The sequence below is a fragment of the Lepidochelys olivacea genome (assembly GCF_965140295.1).
Source record: "Lepidochelys olivacea isolate rLepOli2 genome assembly, chromosome: 1".
Classification (NCBI taxonomy): domain Eukaryota; kingdom Metazoa; phylum Chordata; order Testudines; family Cheloniidae; genus Lepidochelys; species Lepidochelys olivacea.
This window is the reverse complement of record NC_140411.1, coordinates 165,665,266-165,684,504: the sequence shown is the minus strand read 5'-3', so window position 1 is coordinate 165,684,504 and position 19,239 is coordinate 165,665,266. Positions and strand designations below refer to the sequence as shown.

At 45.3% G+C, this 19,239-nt stretch overlaps 1 protein-coding gene across 3 annotated transcripts in view; it reads right to left on the bottom strand.

The window, feature by feature from the left end:
* Nucleotides 1–17,874, bottom strand: part of RCAN1 (regulator of calcineurin 1) — an 82,295-nt gene extending 64,421 nt beyond the window's left edge. Inside the window, exon 1 of one of the 3 annotated variants that reach the window (XM_084617694.1) lies at nucleotides 16,682–17,874. In XM_084617694.1, coding sequence (XP_084473820.1) covers nucleotides 16,682–16,912 — 231 coding nt within the window. In that variant the 5' untranslated portion in view covers nucleotides 16,913–17,874. Of the gene's footprint in view, nucleotides 1–15,852; nucleotides 16,248–16,681 lie in introns of those variants that run through there. The other 2 variants (XM_084617691.1, XM_084617693.1) reach the window with 2 other exon arrangements.
* Nucleotides 17,875–19,239: the final 1,365 nt, after the last annotated feature.

The window sequence follows — 19,239 nt, the reverse complement described above, 5'->3', positions numbered from 1 at the left end:
AGGCTCTTATGTAAATTAAGTTGTCATGGAATAAGAGGGAAGATCCTTTCATGGATTGAGAACTGGTTAAAAGACAGGGAACAAAGGTTAGAAATAAATGGTAAATTTTCAGAATGGAGAGGGGTAACTAGTGGTGTTCCCCAAGAGTCAGTCCTAGGACCAATCCTATTCAACTTATTCATGAACGATCTGGAGAAAGGGGTAAACAGTGAGGTGGCAAAGTTTGTAGACGATACTAAACTGCTCAAGATAGTTAAGACCAAAGCAGACTGTAAACAACTTCAAAAAGATCTCACAAAACTAAGTGATTGGTCAACAAAATGGCAATGAAATTTAATGTGGATAAATGTAAAGTGATGCTCATTGGAAAAAATAACCCCAACTATATATACACACACAATATGATGGGGGCTAATTTAGCTACAACTAATCAGGAGAAAGATATTGGAGCCATCGTGGATAGTTCTCTGAAAACATCCACGCAGTGTGCAGCAGCAGTCAAAAAAGCAAATGGGATGTCAGGAATCATCAAAAGAAGGGATAGAGAATAAGATGAAGAATATCTTACTGCCCTTACATAAATCCATGGTATGCCCACATCTTGAATGCTGTGTACAGATGTGGTCCCCTGATCTCTAAAAAGGTATACTGGCATTAGAAAAGGTTAAGAAAAGGGCAACTAAAATGATTAGGGGTTTGGAACAGGTCCCATATGAGGAGAGATTAAAGAGGCTAGGACTTTTCAGCTTGGAAAAGAGGAGACTAAGGGGGGATATGCTAGAGGTATATAAAATCTTGAGTGGCGTGGAGAAAGTGAAAAAGGAAAAGTTATTTACTTGTTCCCATAATGTAAGAACAAGGGGCCACCAAATGAAATGAATGGGCAGCAGGTTTAAAACAAATAAAAGGAAGTTCCTCACACAGTGCGCGCACTGTAAACTGGTGGAACTCCTTGCCCGAGGAGGTTGTGAAGGCTAGGACTATAACAGGGTTTAAAAGAGAACTGGATAATTTCATGGAGGTTAAGTCCATTAATGGCTATTAGCCAGGATGGGTAAGGAATGGTGTTCCTAGCCTCTGTTTGTCAGAGGGTGGAGATGGATGGCAGGAGAGAGATCACTTGATCATTACCTGTTAGGTTCACTCCCTCTGGGGCACCTGGCATTGGCCACTGTCTGTAGACAGGATACTGGGCTGGATGGACCTTTGGTCTGACCCTGTATGGCTATTCTTATGTACTCCATCACAAGGTGGTCTGGTGCCAAAATTGGAATGTGGGCACCGTCTATTGCCCCTCCACAGTTAGGAAAACCCATTTCTGCAAAGCCCCATCCGCTATTTCATGCACATTTCCCAGTCATGGTCCTTTGTAGCAGGACGCGATTAATTGCCCTGCACACTTGCATTAACACAGCCCCAACAGTCAACTTATCAACTCCAAATTGATTTGCGACTGACCAGTAGCAGTCTGGAGTTGCCAGCTTCCACTCAGCTATTGCCACACACTTCTCTACCGACAAGGCAGCTCTCATTCTGGTCTGGTGGCCTTGCGCCGCAGTACTGGGGCAAGCTCTGCACACAGTTCCAGGAAGGTGGCTTTCTGCATCCGAAACTTCTGCAGCCACTGATAGTCATCCCAGACCTGCATGACGATATGATCCCACCATTCAGTGCTTGTTTCCTAAGCCAAAAAGCGACAGTCCACCATCTGCAGCTGCTCCGTGAATGCCAAAAGCAATCTAAAGTTGCTCCTATCTATATCACACAGCATGTCAGGCAACTGGCAGTCTTCTTCAGTTCGGAACTTTGTGATTAACTGCACTGCAATCTGCGATGTCTTAATGACAGTTATCAGAGCACAGGAGAGCAGTGCAGGATCCATCCCTTCTCACAGAGATGCTGGGGTGCACCCCAAACAAGGGCCGTTGAAAAATGCCATGAAAGCAAGCTGGAAGCCCATGGCATGCTGGGACACAAAACAATGCATCATGGGACATTGAGCTCGGTCCCAAGATGTGAGAAGGCGGAGCGGATCACAGCGCAAGACCTAGCGGCGGCAGGTGTTGAGCTGGACTGTGGAATAGGTACCCACAGGGCATTGCTCATATTGTCAATGAGAGTACGCCAACTGTGGATGTGCTCTGACGACAGAGGGAGCGAGTGTGAACGTGCAATACTGATTTTTATTATAGCACTTCGAGTGTCAACAACTTTTGTCTACACTACAGAGTTTTGTTGACAAGACCTAAGGCTATCTCTACATTACCATTTGTGTCGGTACTACTGAGGTCACTCAGTGGTGTGAAAAAGCCACCTCCCTAAGCGACATAAGTTACACAGACCCAATCACTGGTGTGGACAGTGCTATATCGGTGGAAGAAGCTCTCCTGCCAACATAGCTACCGCAGCTCATGGGGGCTGGAGTAATTAAGCCGACAGGAGAGCTTTCTCCCATTGGCTTAAAGCAGCTACATTAGAGAGCTTACAGAGGCAGAGCTGAACCACTGTAAGCTCACTAGTGTAGCTATAGCCTAAAAAAGTCACTGTTTTGTCTTTTGAGAACTTCCCACATTCTAGTACACACATCACTTGTGTATCATTTCAGAAAAACAACAGATTCAGGTAACAAAACCATACAGACACCCTTTTCAATACTGTAGTTTCTAAAGGGAAAACTACAGAAATTGCAAAGCAGGATACAATACACAGCATAAAGGTCATTCAAAGGTGACAGCTGTATTAGCTTTTCTGTGTTCCTGCACAGCACAGCTAAAACCGAAACCTTCTAATGAAATCTAAATGTTAATTTAGCATACAGCATAGGATCTGGATCAGAAAGTAAATATTCCCATGTAGGATCAGAACCTCGCCCGGTGTAAGTCAGCACAACTCCTTTAACATCAGTGCTGTAATACTAGCTGATGATCTGGCCCTCCCGGGTGTGATCACATTTTTCCATAAATATTAACAGGGAAAATAGTATTGAGTTAACAGATTATATATAGCTACAAAATGTGATACCTGTGTAGATTCTTTCCCCCTTATTAGATGCATATATATGCATATTCTTCTAGAATTACCACATTATATGCAAGAAGAGGGACAGGATGCATGCAATGAAAGCAGCACACTTAAGTATTAATAAACTTAATAAACTAATTCACTGATCCCAGTCTATGGGCTGGACAGTGTGGGTGCATATGCATGTGTACATAGGTTATTTTTCAACATTTCTCATTCCACACACTTAGATTACAATTATTCCAATGCTGAATCTTTCAGATCATCATCCATTTGAACAAAATTATTGTTGAAAATTCTAAATATTCAAAAGCGAGGGGTACTAAAGACTCCTCTCTACTTCTTCCTCACAAGAGCCCAATTCCCTCTTCAGCATAACGTATTAACAAAATTATGCATTTTTTCCCTATGGCTATGAACTCCAAAAATGTTTTTCCATCCTTGATAGTTGCCTGCCCATTAAAATGCCAGTAGCTTTAATAAGTTTATGTATAACAGACTACTTTTATTAAAGTAATTCTTTTTCCCATTGCCCCTACTTTTAAGGCCCTTTTAGTAAATGCCTTTTAAAGAAATGTACCCTCTATTTATTTTATACAGTACATTATATTCACATATCAAAGCTATTTGGCCAAGACATTAAATAAAGGTATTTTCTGTTTATCTTTCTGGACTGTCTAGGTAAAGAGGATCATCTGAGCATTTCTGAAATGAGTAAGTAAGAGCCCTAGGATTTTGAACAGTGCTAGAAATCATTTGCCAGACATAGACTAAAAATGGAAGTGGAATCCTCTATCTATCATGAGACGTTCAAGGGCTTAGCTATAAAACTAACACGGATGCTGAAAAGCATGTCCTCTCAAAACAGATTCTTTCCAATCTTTAAAGCTCCAAGAGTAAGGTATTCATGATGCCCTGGTCAAACACTTTTAAGTTATACAATCTATTTAAACCCTTTTATTCCAGACTTCTTTTACTAGGAAGGTAAGCGATGTCCAGAAAAAAAAAAAAGGCTATTAAGAGTAACTGGGAAGCCTCTCCTGAATTGGGGAGCCAGAAAAAGACACATGAACGAAAGCATTTAAAATGTGAATATTCCCATATTTTAGGGACACCAACCCCTGATAAACAGAGACCCCCATAATCTAACACAATAGTTAGGTATTGGGGGTCTCTCTATTTAAAAATTTAAATTAAGGGGGGAAATAGCATTTTTAAACACCTAATTCGATTTCCTGACTGAGATTGTCAGAGAAACTCCTTTGCACCCTATGAGGGAGAAACAGCAGAGCAGTGACCCCTGAACAAATTCTGTATACACACATATACATAGAATGAGGATCTTGTGTTCAAAATGCCTAAAAAACTAAGATTTTCAGTACTTCATCTCTTTCTTTTACTGCTTAAAATTTTCAGCAAGTATATATGCACAGTATAGAGGGGATTTATACTGCATTAGGCTCATAATTCACATGGTTCTGTATTATGAATTTTATTAGAATTATGAATTATAGAAAAACATTAAGGATAAAGTTTCCCAAAGCATGAATGACTTAAGAATTTAAGCCCCAATGACTTTCAATAAGACTTTGAAACCTGAGTGCCTAAGTAATTTTTGAAAATTTTACTCAAGGCCTCAGTCTTCCAATTAGATTAAACAGTGAGATTACTGCAAAAGTCTTTTAAATTATTACAAGAAAGGCAGTCGTGGACTTTTGGTTTATGAAAACTCCTACCATGATCTCAATTGCCAGAACTCAGTGTCAATTCATGAATGAGTAGCACAAGGAGAATTACGTGAATGGGTGTGGTAACAAAGTGTATATGGGAAACTTAAATATATTTTGAGATTTTTTTTTAGTATACCTGACAGTGAAATAAATGTATGTACACATGTATTCTATTGAATAAAACACTTGAATTTTTAAATTCAAATTGCAACAGAATCTTTCACTTAAAATTTTTTTTTAATTTGGCCAAAATACTAAAACAATGGTTTGTAATGCTTATAAAGTACACCTCTTTAAATACTTCTTTTTAAACACAAAGGGTTTAAATGTAATTCATGACATAACAGGATTATTGTACATGTGAGAGGGATTAATTGAACATGTGAGACACACAGGAAAACCCAAGTACAATTTTCTAAAGAAAGTTTTGTAAACACTTGAATAAAAAACTAAAATAAAAAAAGATATCCTGTAAACGTAAGATTAGCTTTATGGAGAAATTCTGTGAATATTTAATGAAAGACAAAATAATGAAAGCTTCTGTTAAATAGCTCATATGATATTTAGAAGGCTGTAGATCACAAGAGTTTTAATAAGCTTGAATCACTTCAATAATGACTTAGCATTTAAAGATCAATTCATAAATGTCTTTTTCAACATTAAACTTTTACACTGCAGACAGTTTTAGAATTTTAACATTATATGACAGTCATTAACAATACACAGTATATTTGCCATTAAGAACCGTTGCCTATATTACTTCAAACTTGCAACAGGTCAGATCTAATTTCTGAACACATGGCTGCTACTCTGAAACCTAAACACAAATTGTGTTCCTTCATGGTTTTAGCAGGGACACTTTTTTTTTTTTAAATATACAAAGATAGTTCTGTCTGCAACTGCCATGGAAGGTCATTTGAAGGGATAGGCTTTGTGAGAGATTGTTTCCACTCTCCAACCCTTACCACTCCAGCAATTGGGGGAAGGGTTCTATGCACCTAACAACAGTTCTCTTTTCTTTTTCAAGATAATTTTGGTAAAAACTGGGTTATTCTCCAGAGTTTGTGGAGAAAATTGTCTTACCTTCAGCTAAAATCCTGTCTTAACCAAGAGGGATAGCTCTGATTGTAATGGTAATTATTTTGATTATTTAAGACAGATCTAGCACTACATTCATTAATTTGTTTTAATATGCAACAAGATTTACAAGTCTACAGCAAACTTAAATCCTTTAAGCTAATTTACGGTACCTGTACTTAAATGACAGAAGCTAGCTGGATCATACAATCTTTCACTGTACCTGATCTGCTAGCTTCAGAACTACATTTACTGCTCTAACACAGAATTCCTTCCATCTGAGTGCACAACACATGTATTAGACCCATATTCATTTTAAAACCCAAACCATGATGAAAACATTTATAAGTGACAAACCTGTCCATAACTAACCTGAAACAGAAGCTTCACACTCAGAAATTCTTTGAGATCTTAAATATGAACAATGTAGCCTACTTTGCAGGAGCCTAATAAAGCATAAATGAAGTTACTTAGCCCCCTTGTGGCTTCACCCAGTATTATTTTTTAAAGTCATTAAAGTTTGTTGGTGCAATATTCTAGGATATATAAGGAGCATCAATCTACTGTACTTATGCGACAGTAAATTCTATAAAATCAAAGACCTCTCCTACATCAAAAATACCATTAAAAATGCCAAATGGACAACAAGTTGGGGAGGCAAGGAGATGGAGCCATTGTGCTACAGCAAAACATTTAATGTTTTTTTGTTAATTGAGTCCTGCCACATATATTGCATTGGAACACAGAACTAATAGGATGACAACCTTATCATGAGTTGCGATGCTTTCCTAAGAAATTCTACTTCTCTATAAACACACCATTACTTGCCCATCTACATGGCTGACATTACAGCTGCTAGAAAAGTTACTTTAGAGAAGGCAATTTCAGAGGGTCAGAACAGAAAAGTGTTTCAAAGACTAAATTTTTGAAACCCAGGGAAATGGGCTTGGGAGGAAACCATGAACCTGAAATGCAGAAACAGAACCACTTTTTAGTAACCTGGAACTTAAGAAGAGAGGAAGCAGAATCTACAGTGATTTTTCTAATCAGGGCATCTGAAAACCCTTGGAGATGAACATTCAGGTTTTCTTAGGAAGATTAGCTGTAGACCATTCTAGAATCCAAGTTGAAGAAATTTTAATAAGTCAGGGATTGTTTTTGTTCCTTGATCAGCTATAATTACGCCTGGTAAGGAAAAAGCAACAGACTACTGAGGATACTTTTACTCAAATTGATAGTCCAGTCTTTTAAGAGCCTTATAATCACAAAACAGGCTAAGAGAATTACTACTCCTGGGTTGAAATACAGTATTGACCCCAGATGTAGCAGTTCTATAAGACAGAGAGAGGAGCATGTGCACCAGCTCCATGTCTCTGTGGGTTTCTAAATAATGTATTCATTATTCTAGTGCTATCAATATGAAAAGGATCTGATGTCTTGTTTATTTCAGCACTTTCCAGAAAGCTGATCAGTTTAGGCCAAATTCTTAGCCACTGTAAATCAGTGTAGTTCTACTGACTTCAGTTAAAGTATGCCATTTTACACTGGCTGAAAATCCAGCCCTTCACTTTCTAGACCCTACTTTCCTGGTTGGACTTCCTCATTGCTTAGCCTGCCTGTCAACCTGGATGTCCTGGAACATGAAGGAGTGGTGGACTGAAAGTAACTCTTGACTTAAAAAAAGAATTACTACTCTGAAAGGTTTTAATCTTGGACTGCTGACTGTGATATGATACTGGAGTTACATTATCCGTCCTGATTGGTATATGTTGCTGAGCACAGGATTTTTTCCATGAGGAGCAGTGATTGCTTCACTTCTGAAAGTTGCAGTATACTGGCATATAGTGACAGCTCCCTACAAGACCATTCTCCCTGTGCAGAAGCTTCAGTAGATTGGCTCCTTTTGGCTATCTGTGCTAATACAGTCCTGGTACATCTGAAAGCAGAGGCCTATTAAGGATGTTCCTATCCATCTACTAGAGCAAGGACAACATTAGTTTTGCTAAGACAGATGGCCTGACATCTAGATTCCCTCCTGCAATTCTGAGGGTTGATCATAAAAGTCACTAGAATGCTGTATGAGTTTGGCATAACCTAAGACATTAAAACAGCATGGTCTCCATCAGACCATGGTCTCCATCAGATATATGCAGTTTGTGGCCATTACTTTTGTCAAGACTTGCATAGGGGTCAGTCTGATTACCTCTTCTAACAGGAAGAAAACTTCCTCTGGGAAAAGTATTTCCCCCTCGCCCTCCCCATGGGTTCATCAGTGACTTGGAAGAATTGTGTTCCTCACTCAGGACCCTATTCAAAGCCTAGTGATGTCATTCACGTTTTCCCACTCACTCCAGTGGCACACTGGAATTCACGTGGGGCCTAATCTAAAGAGACAGAATAAGATTAAGGCCATGAATAGCATTTGCCAAGTTGTCCTCTGTACGTAGGTGCTGACTTTTGGTTTTGCCAGAGGATGCCCCATCCTGGCTCCGCCCCCTCCCCCAAGGCCCCGGCCCCACTCCACCTCTTCCTGCCCCATCCCCCTAGACTTCCCCCACCTCCTGGAATGCCTCGTGCCTGCCAACCTCCCTCCCCTAAATACCTCCCACCTGCCGCTCACTCCTTTCTACCCCTCCTGCCTTAAGGACAAGGTGTGTGTGCTGGAGGGGTGCTCCGCCAGTTTTGAGGGGAGGCTATTTTCAGCATATTTACACACTTTCATTCTAGTTACTGAATGTATATCTATCATTGGTATCTCCCCTTCCTGATGTTTCCCACTTCTTGCTCTCCACCTGTGTCCGTTTTCCCCATCTCTCTCTGCTCCCCACCTCCTGGTGGTTCTGTCTCGCGCCCGCTCCCACCCATGAACTCAAAGCAGCTCTGTCTCCCCCCAACCCCAATGGCCAGCCCAGAAACTGCCCACCCTGACACAGAGAAATTGAATTCAACAGCCCGGCATAGAAATGCCCCATTCATTCATCCTGCTGTGTGGCTGCTGTGTCACTCCAGTTCCTCCCAGTCCCCAGGGTTGCAGCCCATCCCAGCTTTGAAGTTCACTCGCTGACTCCCTCACAACTCTGCAACTTTTATGGGAGGGGAGCCTCTGGTGGGACCATGGCCAAAGGCGGGGGGGGGGGAACTTCCTCTTTTGGAGGAAAAGCCCCTCAGGCAGGCTTGATTGGGGGCATGGGGGGGAAAAAGAGAGAGAAGAGAACAGCTTTCAGCTGGGCAAGCATTACGTTGCCAAGCATGAGAGCCAGTCATGGTGAAGAACCCGCAGGGAGGGTGTTCCCCCTCCTGTCCCCCCATGCACGGGGGAAGGGATGCGGAGCCCTGGGACCTAAATCAGAACTGTAGGGGTTGGGAGCTCCCAGAGCCTGTGAGGGAGGGGTCCGGGTACAGGCAGGGTCCGGGCTGGAGGAGGCTGCTCATTTGCGACTGGGGCTGCAGTGAAGCCCCTCTCACCTTTGGCCGCGCGCACCCGACAGAGCATGGGGAGGGGATGAGCTGCTGGCCCCAGCCCAAGTTCACTCATCAGACACAAGGGTAAACTTTTCTTAAAGGAGCCATGTGCTTTGGTTTGTCCCCCTGCCCAGCACTAAGTGGGTCTGCAGCTGGTTTCTCCTGGCTAGAGCAGGGCACAGGTCCTGGGGGAGACACCAAAGGGGGCTGAGAATGGCTGTCTCGGTCCTCGAGAAATCCCCCCCCCCCACCGGCCCCCAGCAGTCCCCTGTGGCCAGCCGAGAAGCTGCCTGCCTGTCTCCCCCAAAACCCCTGCCAAGAAGCTGCCCATGCTGTCTCCCCAACCCCTCCGCAGCTAGCACAGAAGCTGCTGTGTCCTGGCTGCTTGTCTCCCTAGCCCAGCTCCCTTTGCCCTGAAAATTAAAAGGACTCACACCTGCCTGCAGTGGGGTGGAAGCCTGCTGGGAGCTTCAGCAGCTGCAGGGGAAAGAGCTGATAGGTGAGGACTTCGCCGCTAAACAGCTGACTGGCCGCAGCCAGCCAAAGAGCTGATGAGGGCTGTTGCACATGCTAAATAGCTGATTGGCAGTTGCCAACAGCTGATCGCCCCTAGTGGGTGCTAAGCACCCACGGAGTCTATGCCTGTGCCTCTGTACATTTACTGGGATCACAGCAAGTTATTAGGGATAACAGGCAATGTACATCAACCTAATTAGGTCATTGTACATACTCCAGCCTTGCTCCCACCGATGTAAGTACCCTACTACACCAACATAACTCTACCTCCATGAGAGGCTTAGGGCTTATGTCAGTGTAGTTAGGGCAACACAGTGTCCATGCAGACACTCCATGCTGGAGCTGTGAAACTGACAAAAAAGCCAGGCAATCACCCCAGGATGGGCTGGGAGCAGGAGGAGGAGGAGCCAGGCTCCGTGGAGAACTATGCCAAGGTAAAAGCCCAGGCATAATTGCCCCACACTGCCCCAAAAATATTCCTGCTTCGGGCCTCCAGTGGGCTAGCACCAGCACTGATGGAGACTGGAAGTTCATTAAAGCCCTGTAAATTTTTTAAATTCCTTTTCCTGATTGCCTGGCTTAGTGAAGACACCTAGCACCGCTACATTGTTGAATGCAACTGCCCAGGTGACCATGCCAGTTATGCACTCCAGATGTGCGCCTGCTTAAAGTAGACAGGAGATATTGGATCTCATGGGCCCTGGGGAAGAGAGGCTGTGCAGGCACAGGTCCAAGCCACCCAAAGAAACGTCGACATGTACAAGAAGATTGCTCAGGTAATGCAGGAGAAGGGGTACAACATAGACTAGCTGCAGTGCCACATGAAAGCCAAGAAGCTGAGGCAGGAATGCCAGAAGGCCAACAATCGACCAGGTGCTAAAATGCAGATCTGTCGCTTTTACAAAGAGCTGCATGCCATATGTGGCGGAGACACCACATGCACAGCACAGGGGAGTCACAGGCCCCTGCTCTCAACAGTGAGGAGGTAGTGGAGGATATGGGACAGGCGACTGGGCGGATCCAGCTACACAGTGAACCAGGACATGTTTTTGATTCCAATGAAGTCCAGCCAGTCTAGCATAGGTGAGCCCGATGCAGGGGAAGAAACCTCAGGTAAGTGTGCAGATAAACTTTCACTACAGGAATGGCATTCCCAAAGTCGCAAAACACATCTTTTGGCTTTTCCTTAATTTACCCACGCTACAAGAGCTAGTGGTATAACCAAGAAAGGTAGAGTTATCTGCTTTTCATTCTCCTCTAGAGTTAGGTGGCAGGAAGGGTGTGGAGAACAGCATGAGTAGTAGTTTATGCATACAGGAATGTCCGTTGAATCCTCCTGAGAGACCTTGATGAAACTTCCATGGAAGTACCCTGCAACCCTCTGCCAAAGATTTCTATGGAGGGCTGCCTTATTTCTTCCTCCAAGGTAGGACACTTTCCCACATCACTCAACAATAACTTCAACAATAACTTCAGTATTGCATGATTGCAATACACAGGCTGTGCACCACATGGAACCAGGTACCGTCAGGATATCAGCCGCAGCTGTGCTCTCTCTGCCATTGTTACCCTGAGGAATGAGATATCAGCTAAAATCACCACCGCCTGTGGAAAATAATGCCAGTATTCAGTGCCAGTGCCCTCTTCTACTAAAAATCAATTGCAACCAAGCAATTCCCTCCTCCTTTCCCCAAGCCACAGAGGGTCATATTCACCATGGCTGGTGCTGTGACTGGTGCGGTGCACAAGCAGAAGTGAGAAGAGTGAAAGGGTAGTGCTTAAAATTTTTGGGTAGCAAGGGGAGTGAGCTCAGCATCTTAAGTTATGCTTTCTGTAGAAATTATGCTGACAACGGTACCTCTATGTTTTATCTGGAGGTGCTGCCATTACAGCCTTCAAGGTCTTCCTCTCCACACCCACAGAATGCCTGAGCCAGATAAGGAGGAGAAAGACAACGACTTAGGATGATCTGTTCAATGAGATCCTGCAAGCTAGTGCTGCATGGGACCATGAGCACAAGGCCTGGAGGATGGACATTGCGGACAGCCTGGAGAAGGAGAGAGTGAAGAATATAAAGGCCCAAGAGTCCCAGCAGTAAAAGGAGAGGCAAATGCACCAGGATATAATGGGGCTACTTGGGCAGCAAAACACACATGCTGCAGACTCTGGTAGACCTGCAGGTTCAACAATCCCATTTTTATTAGTTCAGAAGATATGCAGCTGAGTGCTCAGCAGTTCTGAGAGCAACCAATTACCTGTTACTGCACAGTGTCACACCCATAGGATCATTCACAAACAAAATGAATACATGCATTGAAAAGGTTATATTCCCCATATACAGTAATCACCACACAATTCCCACCAGGCCACAAAAGAGCAGGGCCAGGTAGAGCACTCTATTCAGGCTCAGAGTTAAAACAGTCTTTCAAAGCCTCCAAGCCATACAGTTCCACAATAAGCTCTTTTAATAGCCGTTGTATCTGACTACTCAAATTGAGCAGACAGCCGCTCCACCTCTGCCCTCTATCCCAGCAGAGACTTTTCCCCCTTTGCTTCACAGATATTATGCAGGACATATCAGGCAGCTGAGACCATTGAGGTATTTTTCTCACTGAGGTCCAATTTTGTGAGTAAACTATGCCAACATCCATTCAAATGACCAAAAGCACATTCAACAGTCATTCTGCACCTGCTGAGCCAATAGTTGATGTCATGGGCACACAGATTCAGTGCTCTAGAACAGCTTTGAATTAGTCTTAGGCAGGACCCTTGTCAGTGTGGCACTCCCTCAGGTCACACACTCACTAGGGAAAACCTCCTCAGACTGACCGCGGAGTTTTCAGCACCCCCATTCCACGCCATGAGCTCCCCACAGTAGGTTCGTCTGAACGGGACACCTGGGGAAGTCTTACGCCCTCAAAGGGTGCATGCACGTCCAACTTCTACAATCAGCAGACACTCTCAGACAGAACTGTAAAAGAGAGGGGTTTATTAGTTGTCTGGAACACAGGGTAAGAAAGTTCTTCATTAGCACAAAAAGCAGGGAGTCCCAGCGAAGTCCATCTTGGTTGGGCCCCGAGCTTGGGTTCCCTCTCGAAAACCCACAAGAAGGAGACTGTCCTGTTTCCAGCAGCCCACACTCAGTCATGCCCATTTGCCCCTCTGTCCTTTGTTGTGTTTCCCAGGAAAAATTGGTCACCTGGCCTCCACCTCTTTGTTCTTCAATTTGACGCAGCAGTCTGGCTTCTTGCAGAGGATGTGCCCCCCCCCCCCCCCCCCCCCGCCATCAGTTTCTAAGTTACAAAATGTCTAGCCATTGTCTGGGCCCAGGCAGCTAGACAATCACACCTGTTCCTCTAGGAGTCTCTGCAAAGATCAAACACCATTTCACCACATAGTTAATCATGCAACACATAGGGGAAACTGAGGCACGCAGTATTCGTTCAAAATCTTAAGAAAATGCCACACTTCGTCACAATTGAATCATTCCTTGGTGCTGTCCAGGTAGCTGGTGTACAGCTTCATGAGCAATGGGTAGGCTGGATTGCCCAAAATTACTATTAATCCACCAATTGAGAAAGAAAGTCCCTGGGTGCAGCTTTCTGAAGAGTTCTGTATTCTTAAAGATGTGAGCAATTCATTCCCCAAGAAACAGCCAAGTTCCCCACTCATTTGGTTCTTTTTGTAGCTCTCCAAATACTCCAGGATTATGCACTCTGTGTTTGTAACGCTCATAATAGTGCAGAGCTGTGCAGGCTCTATGATGTCAGACAGCGAGGAGGGTCACGCAGGTTTGTGGGATTTTGAAAAAAAAAAAAAAAGAGCATGAAAATTATGGGATACAGATAACACCATGGAATGGAGACAGTTGCAAAAAGGAAGTTGACCCCATGGTCCCAGACACCCCTGCCTGACTCATTCTGGGCCCCTCACACAGTGTCAGAACCTCTCAAAAGACAGTGTACTGGATGGTGGCAAGTTGCACAGTGGGATACCTACCTCTGGTGCATCACACAGTGCACTGATACAAGCTTTACTGCGAGTACACACACCGCTGCCACAAGGAGTCAAACGATCTCTTAGAGATAGTGGCTACATGCTGATGTAACTTGAGTCAACATAAGTTTGTAGTGTAGACATCGCCTAAAAGGGAGTGGAAGTTCTTCATTCCTTTCTTCAGGGGTATTGTGTAACATTCATACTATTTTATAAAGCATCATTTGGTTGACATGCTACATTAAAATTCCCCTCACTGTTCCTCAGACATTCTTGTTAACTCCTGGAAATGTGCTGGAAATGGCCCACCTTGATTATCACTTCAAAAGGTTTTCTCTCCCCCCACCCCACTCTTCTGCTGGTAATAGCTCATCTTAAGTGATCACTCTCCTTACAATGTGTATGATAAACACCCATTTTTTCATGGTCTGCGTGTATATAAATCTCCTCACTGTATCTTCCACTTTATCCATCCGATGAAGTGAGCTGTAGCTCACAAAAGCTCATGCTCAAATAAATTGGTTAGTCTCTAAGGTGCCCCGAGTACTCCTTTTCTTTTTGCGAATACAGACTAACACGGCTGCTACTCTGAAACCTACATTAAAATGTATTTCTTAAATTCAATGCTCCCTCACAATCTGACATTTTGCACTATAAAAACTGTACTTTTTCAATAGAAAAGAAGTTTTATTTTCCTTATCTCTATTACTACATTAACTAAGATTGAAAATTCCAGATGTTTTTAATGGCTATTGGTCCCAGTATTGGCAAAACTGAAACCTATTCTTCATTCTCATATTTAAATCTCATCTTCATCTACATAACACTTATAATACAGGGTGGCAACATGCCTACAGCACTTAGGAAAACTAAGTCTTGAAAATAGTATGTACACTAAGAAGTCTATTTTTCCTCTGACACATGCATAACTTATCAGTGGCACTGACACACTAACAGGATACTAGGCCTTAAGTGATAAATAAAGTTTTAACTTTTCATGTAACTACAGTGTCTTTTAAAGTGAATACAACCTTAAACGTAAACACTGAAATCAGCAGTTAATACTGTTGCCAGTTTTTAAAAATGTAAACTCTCATCTTTAATGAATTGTAATTATCTGGAAGCTCAGAGACTTATTACTGGTCTACTGCCATGACAACCAGTACCTGTACTTTAAAAAATAAAATAAAATAAAATAAAATAAAAAAGACACTTAAATTTGGCCCCTAAATCTGATTATAAAAACATGCTTTTGCAAAAGATAAAAAACCAGTACAAATATTTCCTCAAGTTTTTAATCCAGCAAAAACAGTTGATTTAAAAACTAAACAATCCCTTGCAGTGTTTGAAAAGCAGCCATTACAAGTAATAAGAGCATAAAAGCAATATGAAACAACCGATTTCCATCTTTTTCTACATTTTTAATAATCCAAGCATTACTAGTAACATAGCCAAAGATCTCTTTACAACAGAAGGCACTGATCCTGCAAACATGTACTCACTCACTTGCTTAAATTTACTTGTGTGAGTAGTACCATCAACTTCAAAGAGACTACTCAAACAAGCGAAGTAAAGCATGTAGGGCTCCGTCTATGCTAGGAATTTATGGTGGTATAACTGTGTCGCTCAGGGGGATGGAAAATCCACATCCCCAAGCAACAGAGTTACACCAACCTAACTCCCACTGTAGACAGTGCAATGTTGACCAGAGGGCTTCTCCCATGGACAAAGCGACCACTTCTTGGGGAGGTGGAGTACCCAGACCACCAGGAGAAGCCCTCCCATCTGCGCAAGTCCCGTCTTCACTGAAGCACTACAACAGCGCCGCTGCAGCATTTTAAGTGTAAACAAGCCCTGAGTATAGGCAGGTTCTGAGTTTAGTATATTAAGATGTCAAGGTCTGCTTGCAATCATTTCTTTAAAAACCGATTATTTCTTTAGAACTAAATCCTCAGGTTAGGGACCCTCACCACAAACCTGAAGACACCTAACTAAGCACACGCTATCTTCACTCAGAGGAGCAGCTATCCAAAAAAATCAAAATCATTACCTGCATATATTTGTTTAAGTTCCAGAATTATTCCTCTTAAGGTCACGTAGGTTAAAATATAGCCTATCAGCGGGCACAGCCAACAGTGGCCGCTGGTTTAATGCAAGGGAGTTGCAACAGAAGGGCATGGGATCTCTGCAACAGGAAGTCTGTGGGACAGGGTCACCCCCCAGCAGGCGCCGCTGGAATGCGGGGGGTCACCGGCCTTTGCTCTCAAGCAGCGCTTGGCAGGGGACCGGGCGAGGGGGGGCCAGGATCCAGGCAAGTGCTGCAAATGCTTCACCGACCGGCCTCCAAGGGCTCCCCACCTCCCAGCTGCCTGCGGACGTTACGTTCCACCCAGACGCCCGGCCCCCACCGCATGACCGGCTCCTCACCAACGGCCTTCCCAACGGCCGCCCAACCGCCCCACGCCCGCGCCGCGGCCCGCCAGCGACGCCCCACGAGAGCAGCCGGCTCAGGCAGCCCTCGGCTGTGCCGCAGCCCCCCCGCGCGGCCTCCCCGGCCAGCGGCCGAGCACGAGCGGGGCCGCCAGGCAGGGAGCGACGGGCACCCCCGGGGCACGGCCAGCTTCTGCTCCGGCTCTCCCTGCTCTGCCCGCGGCCGGGCGGCGAGCTCTCCTCCGGCAGCCCAGCGAGCCGGAGCGCGCCCTCCGCCCCCCCCCCCCACGGTGCAGCGCCCTCCGCCCCCCACGGTGCAGCGCCCGGCTCCGAGCCCCGGCAGCCGCCGCCGCCCGGACGGCAGGGAAGGGAGAGGCCACAAAGTGACCGAGCCGCCATGGCACCGGCGGGGCTCGCGGCAGCTCCCCGGGGCCCCAACCCGCGCTCACCCGGCACAGGGTGTCCTGGAAGAGGCGCGGGTCCAGGTTGCAGGCGATGGTGGCGGTGGGCAGGTCCCGCAGCGCCACCGCCTCCATCTCGCAGTCGATGAAGCTCCAGTCCGACTCGGCCTCCGGCGGCGCCTCCTCCCCGGGCTGCTGCGGCTCCCGCTCGCTGCCTGCCGGGCCCCTCCCACCCGCCGCGCCGGGCAAGCGGCTGCAGCCGGCGCCCTCGCTCTCCATGGGGCGGTTGCGGGGCCCCTGTCCCGGCCCAGCCGGGCGGCGCTGCGGGCTCCTCCTCGGTTGACGGCGCCGCCTCCGCCCCCGGCGTTAACCCTTTCCCCGCCGCGCAGGCACTGCGGCCCGGGGCAGCCGCAGCCAATGAGGCGCCGCGCTGCCTCTACCTCAACAGGTGACCGGCCCGCCCGCCTGAGCCCCGGCCGCCATCTTGGGTGAGGGCAGCGGCCCCACTTCTCCCACAGCCCAGCAGCGGGCAGCCGGCGCCTCCAGCTGCGCGGCGCGCGGAAGCTCCCCAGGGCGTAGCGCCGCCAGCATGGGCCAGCAGCCCTCGGGGGGAGGATCGTGGCTGTCCCCGGCCAGGGAGAAGTAGAAAATATCACCCCCTGGACCGGTCCGCTAGCTGGGTGTCTTCCTGGAAAACGGCAAAGACATTGCCCCGCTTGTGGGGGGCATGCTCACCCCCAGCAGGTCACCCCTCCTGAGGCTTCACGGAGACAACGGCTGTGAAAGGGGCTGATGTGTAAAGGCCAGCACCCCAGCACGCTTTAGTTTTGTGGTGCGGTCACCGCCATACACAAGCCAGGGCTCCGCCCTGTAATTAATTAGGCAGCAGGTTTGGTATAAACGAGAGGACGTGCCCACTTTCCACCCACTGCACAAGGAACCTGTGGAACTCATTGCCATGCATGTGCTGGTTGATGGCCAAAAGTACGACCAGTTTAAAAGAACTGGATAAGTTCATGGAAAATAGGTCCAGCTACGGCTGTTAGCCAAGATTGCCCAAACATGGGCTGGACTACCTGAAACCTCTCCCTACAAGAAGCTGGGGATGGAAGACGGGTGGATCATGCCATAATGGCTCTTTTCTGTACACTCCCACGGGAGCGCTACTGTGCACAACTGCTAAAGACAGCAGAGTGGGTCAGCTAGACCATGGTCTGAAGCAGTATGGCAGCTCTTTTGTTTTTATGTGTATTGCAGCATATCAACCTTTTCTTGTCATTGAAGTACATTTATCCTACTTATAGATAGACGGGGGCAGGGAGCGGGGGAACAGATATTAGACACCAAATAAAGGACAAGTGTTCAGCAAAAACAAAGAAGCCAGGTGATTTATGATCAGCTACACAAGACTTCTTACCCACATTAAGTTTAGATCATTTTTTTTGTTTGTTTTTTTTGTTCTGCAAGGCAGAACATTATGTAACAACATTATGTGGGCAGTTGCAACTTATTGTGCTGGAGGAATTGTGCAGCTAATCTTATTCATGAACTTATATGTGTGGTACCTTATTTCTAAGACAAACTGTCTTTGCTTGATATTAATGATATTTCGGATTTAAATGGCTGTTGTAGGAGGGAGTGTAAATATGATTTAAAGTCAGCCTTATGTTCTTTACTTCTAACCTTAGCTGTACCAAGTGAAGCAATGTAATAGTTGAGGATCTGCATCAGTATCTTTGCATCTCCTTCACTTCTTTCCTTTCCCTTCCTTACAAAGTCCCAAGCATGTAAACATCGCTGTCCCTAAAATGGAGCCAAACTAGAGCACTATTTATGCTCTCTTCTCTCCCCCTCCTCATCTGGACTCTGCTTGGAATTCAAATCTTTTTATCAAAATAACTTTTAAAAAAATCTCAGCTATATGTTACATATTTCTCTCCAAATAAACACACTTTTCCGTGTGCACACATACAGCTGTGTTGAAGAGAAAAACAGTTCCTTATAGGTAAGGTCAGGCTTGACAAAGCCCTGGCTGGAATGATTTAGTCGGGGATCGGTCCTGCTTTGAGCAGGGGTTGGACTAGATGACCTCCTGAGGTCCCTTCCAACCCTGAGATTCTATGATTCTATGATTTCAGGTACTTTCAGGTCCATTCCTACAGGCCAGAGGAGCAGTAGTGATCAACATCTCCCATAGATTAGCTGGCTAGTTAAGAAATGTGTTTAACCTAAGTAAACAAATAGATTCTACAGATATTTAAGTAGGATCAATTTCCAGGGGAGCTGCCAAAGACAAGGAGTTTTAGAAGCACACCTCTTCACAAAATTTGCATGGGTGTCCAACTACGTAATCTGAGCAATTTATCCCAGAACAAGTTTAATACTGTGTACAAGACAGAAGAAGTATGTTAATAAATGCACCTTATTTTCTACACGTGCATATGACAGGTAAGAGGAGAGAAAGGTCTAAAAAAAAGTGGAAGAACAGTTTAATAGTCCAAGGACATTAGACTGGTCTCTCACTTCAGGGAGCCCTCTAATACTGAATACCTGGCCATTAACTAACCTATCTACTTTCCTATAATGAATTTGATGAGAAAGGACTC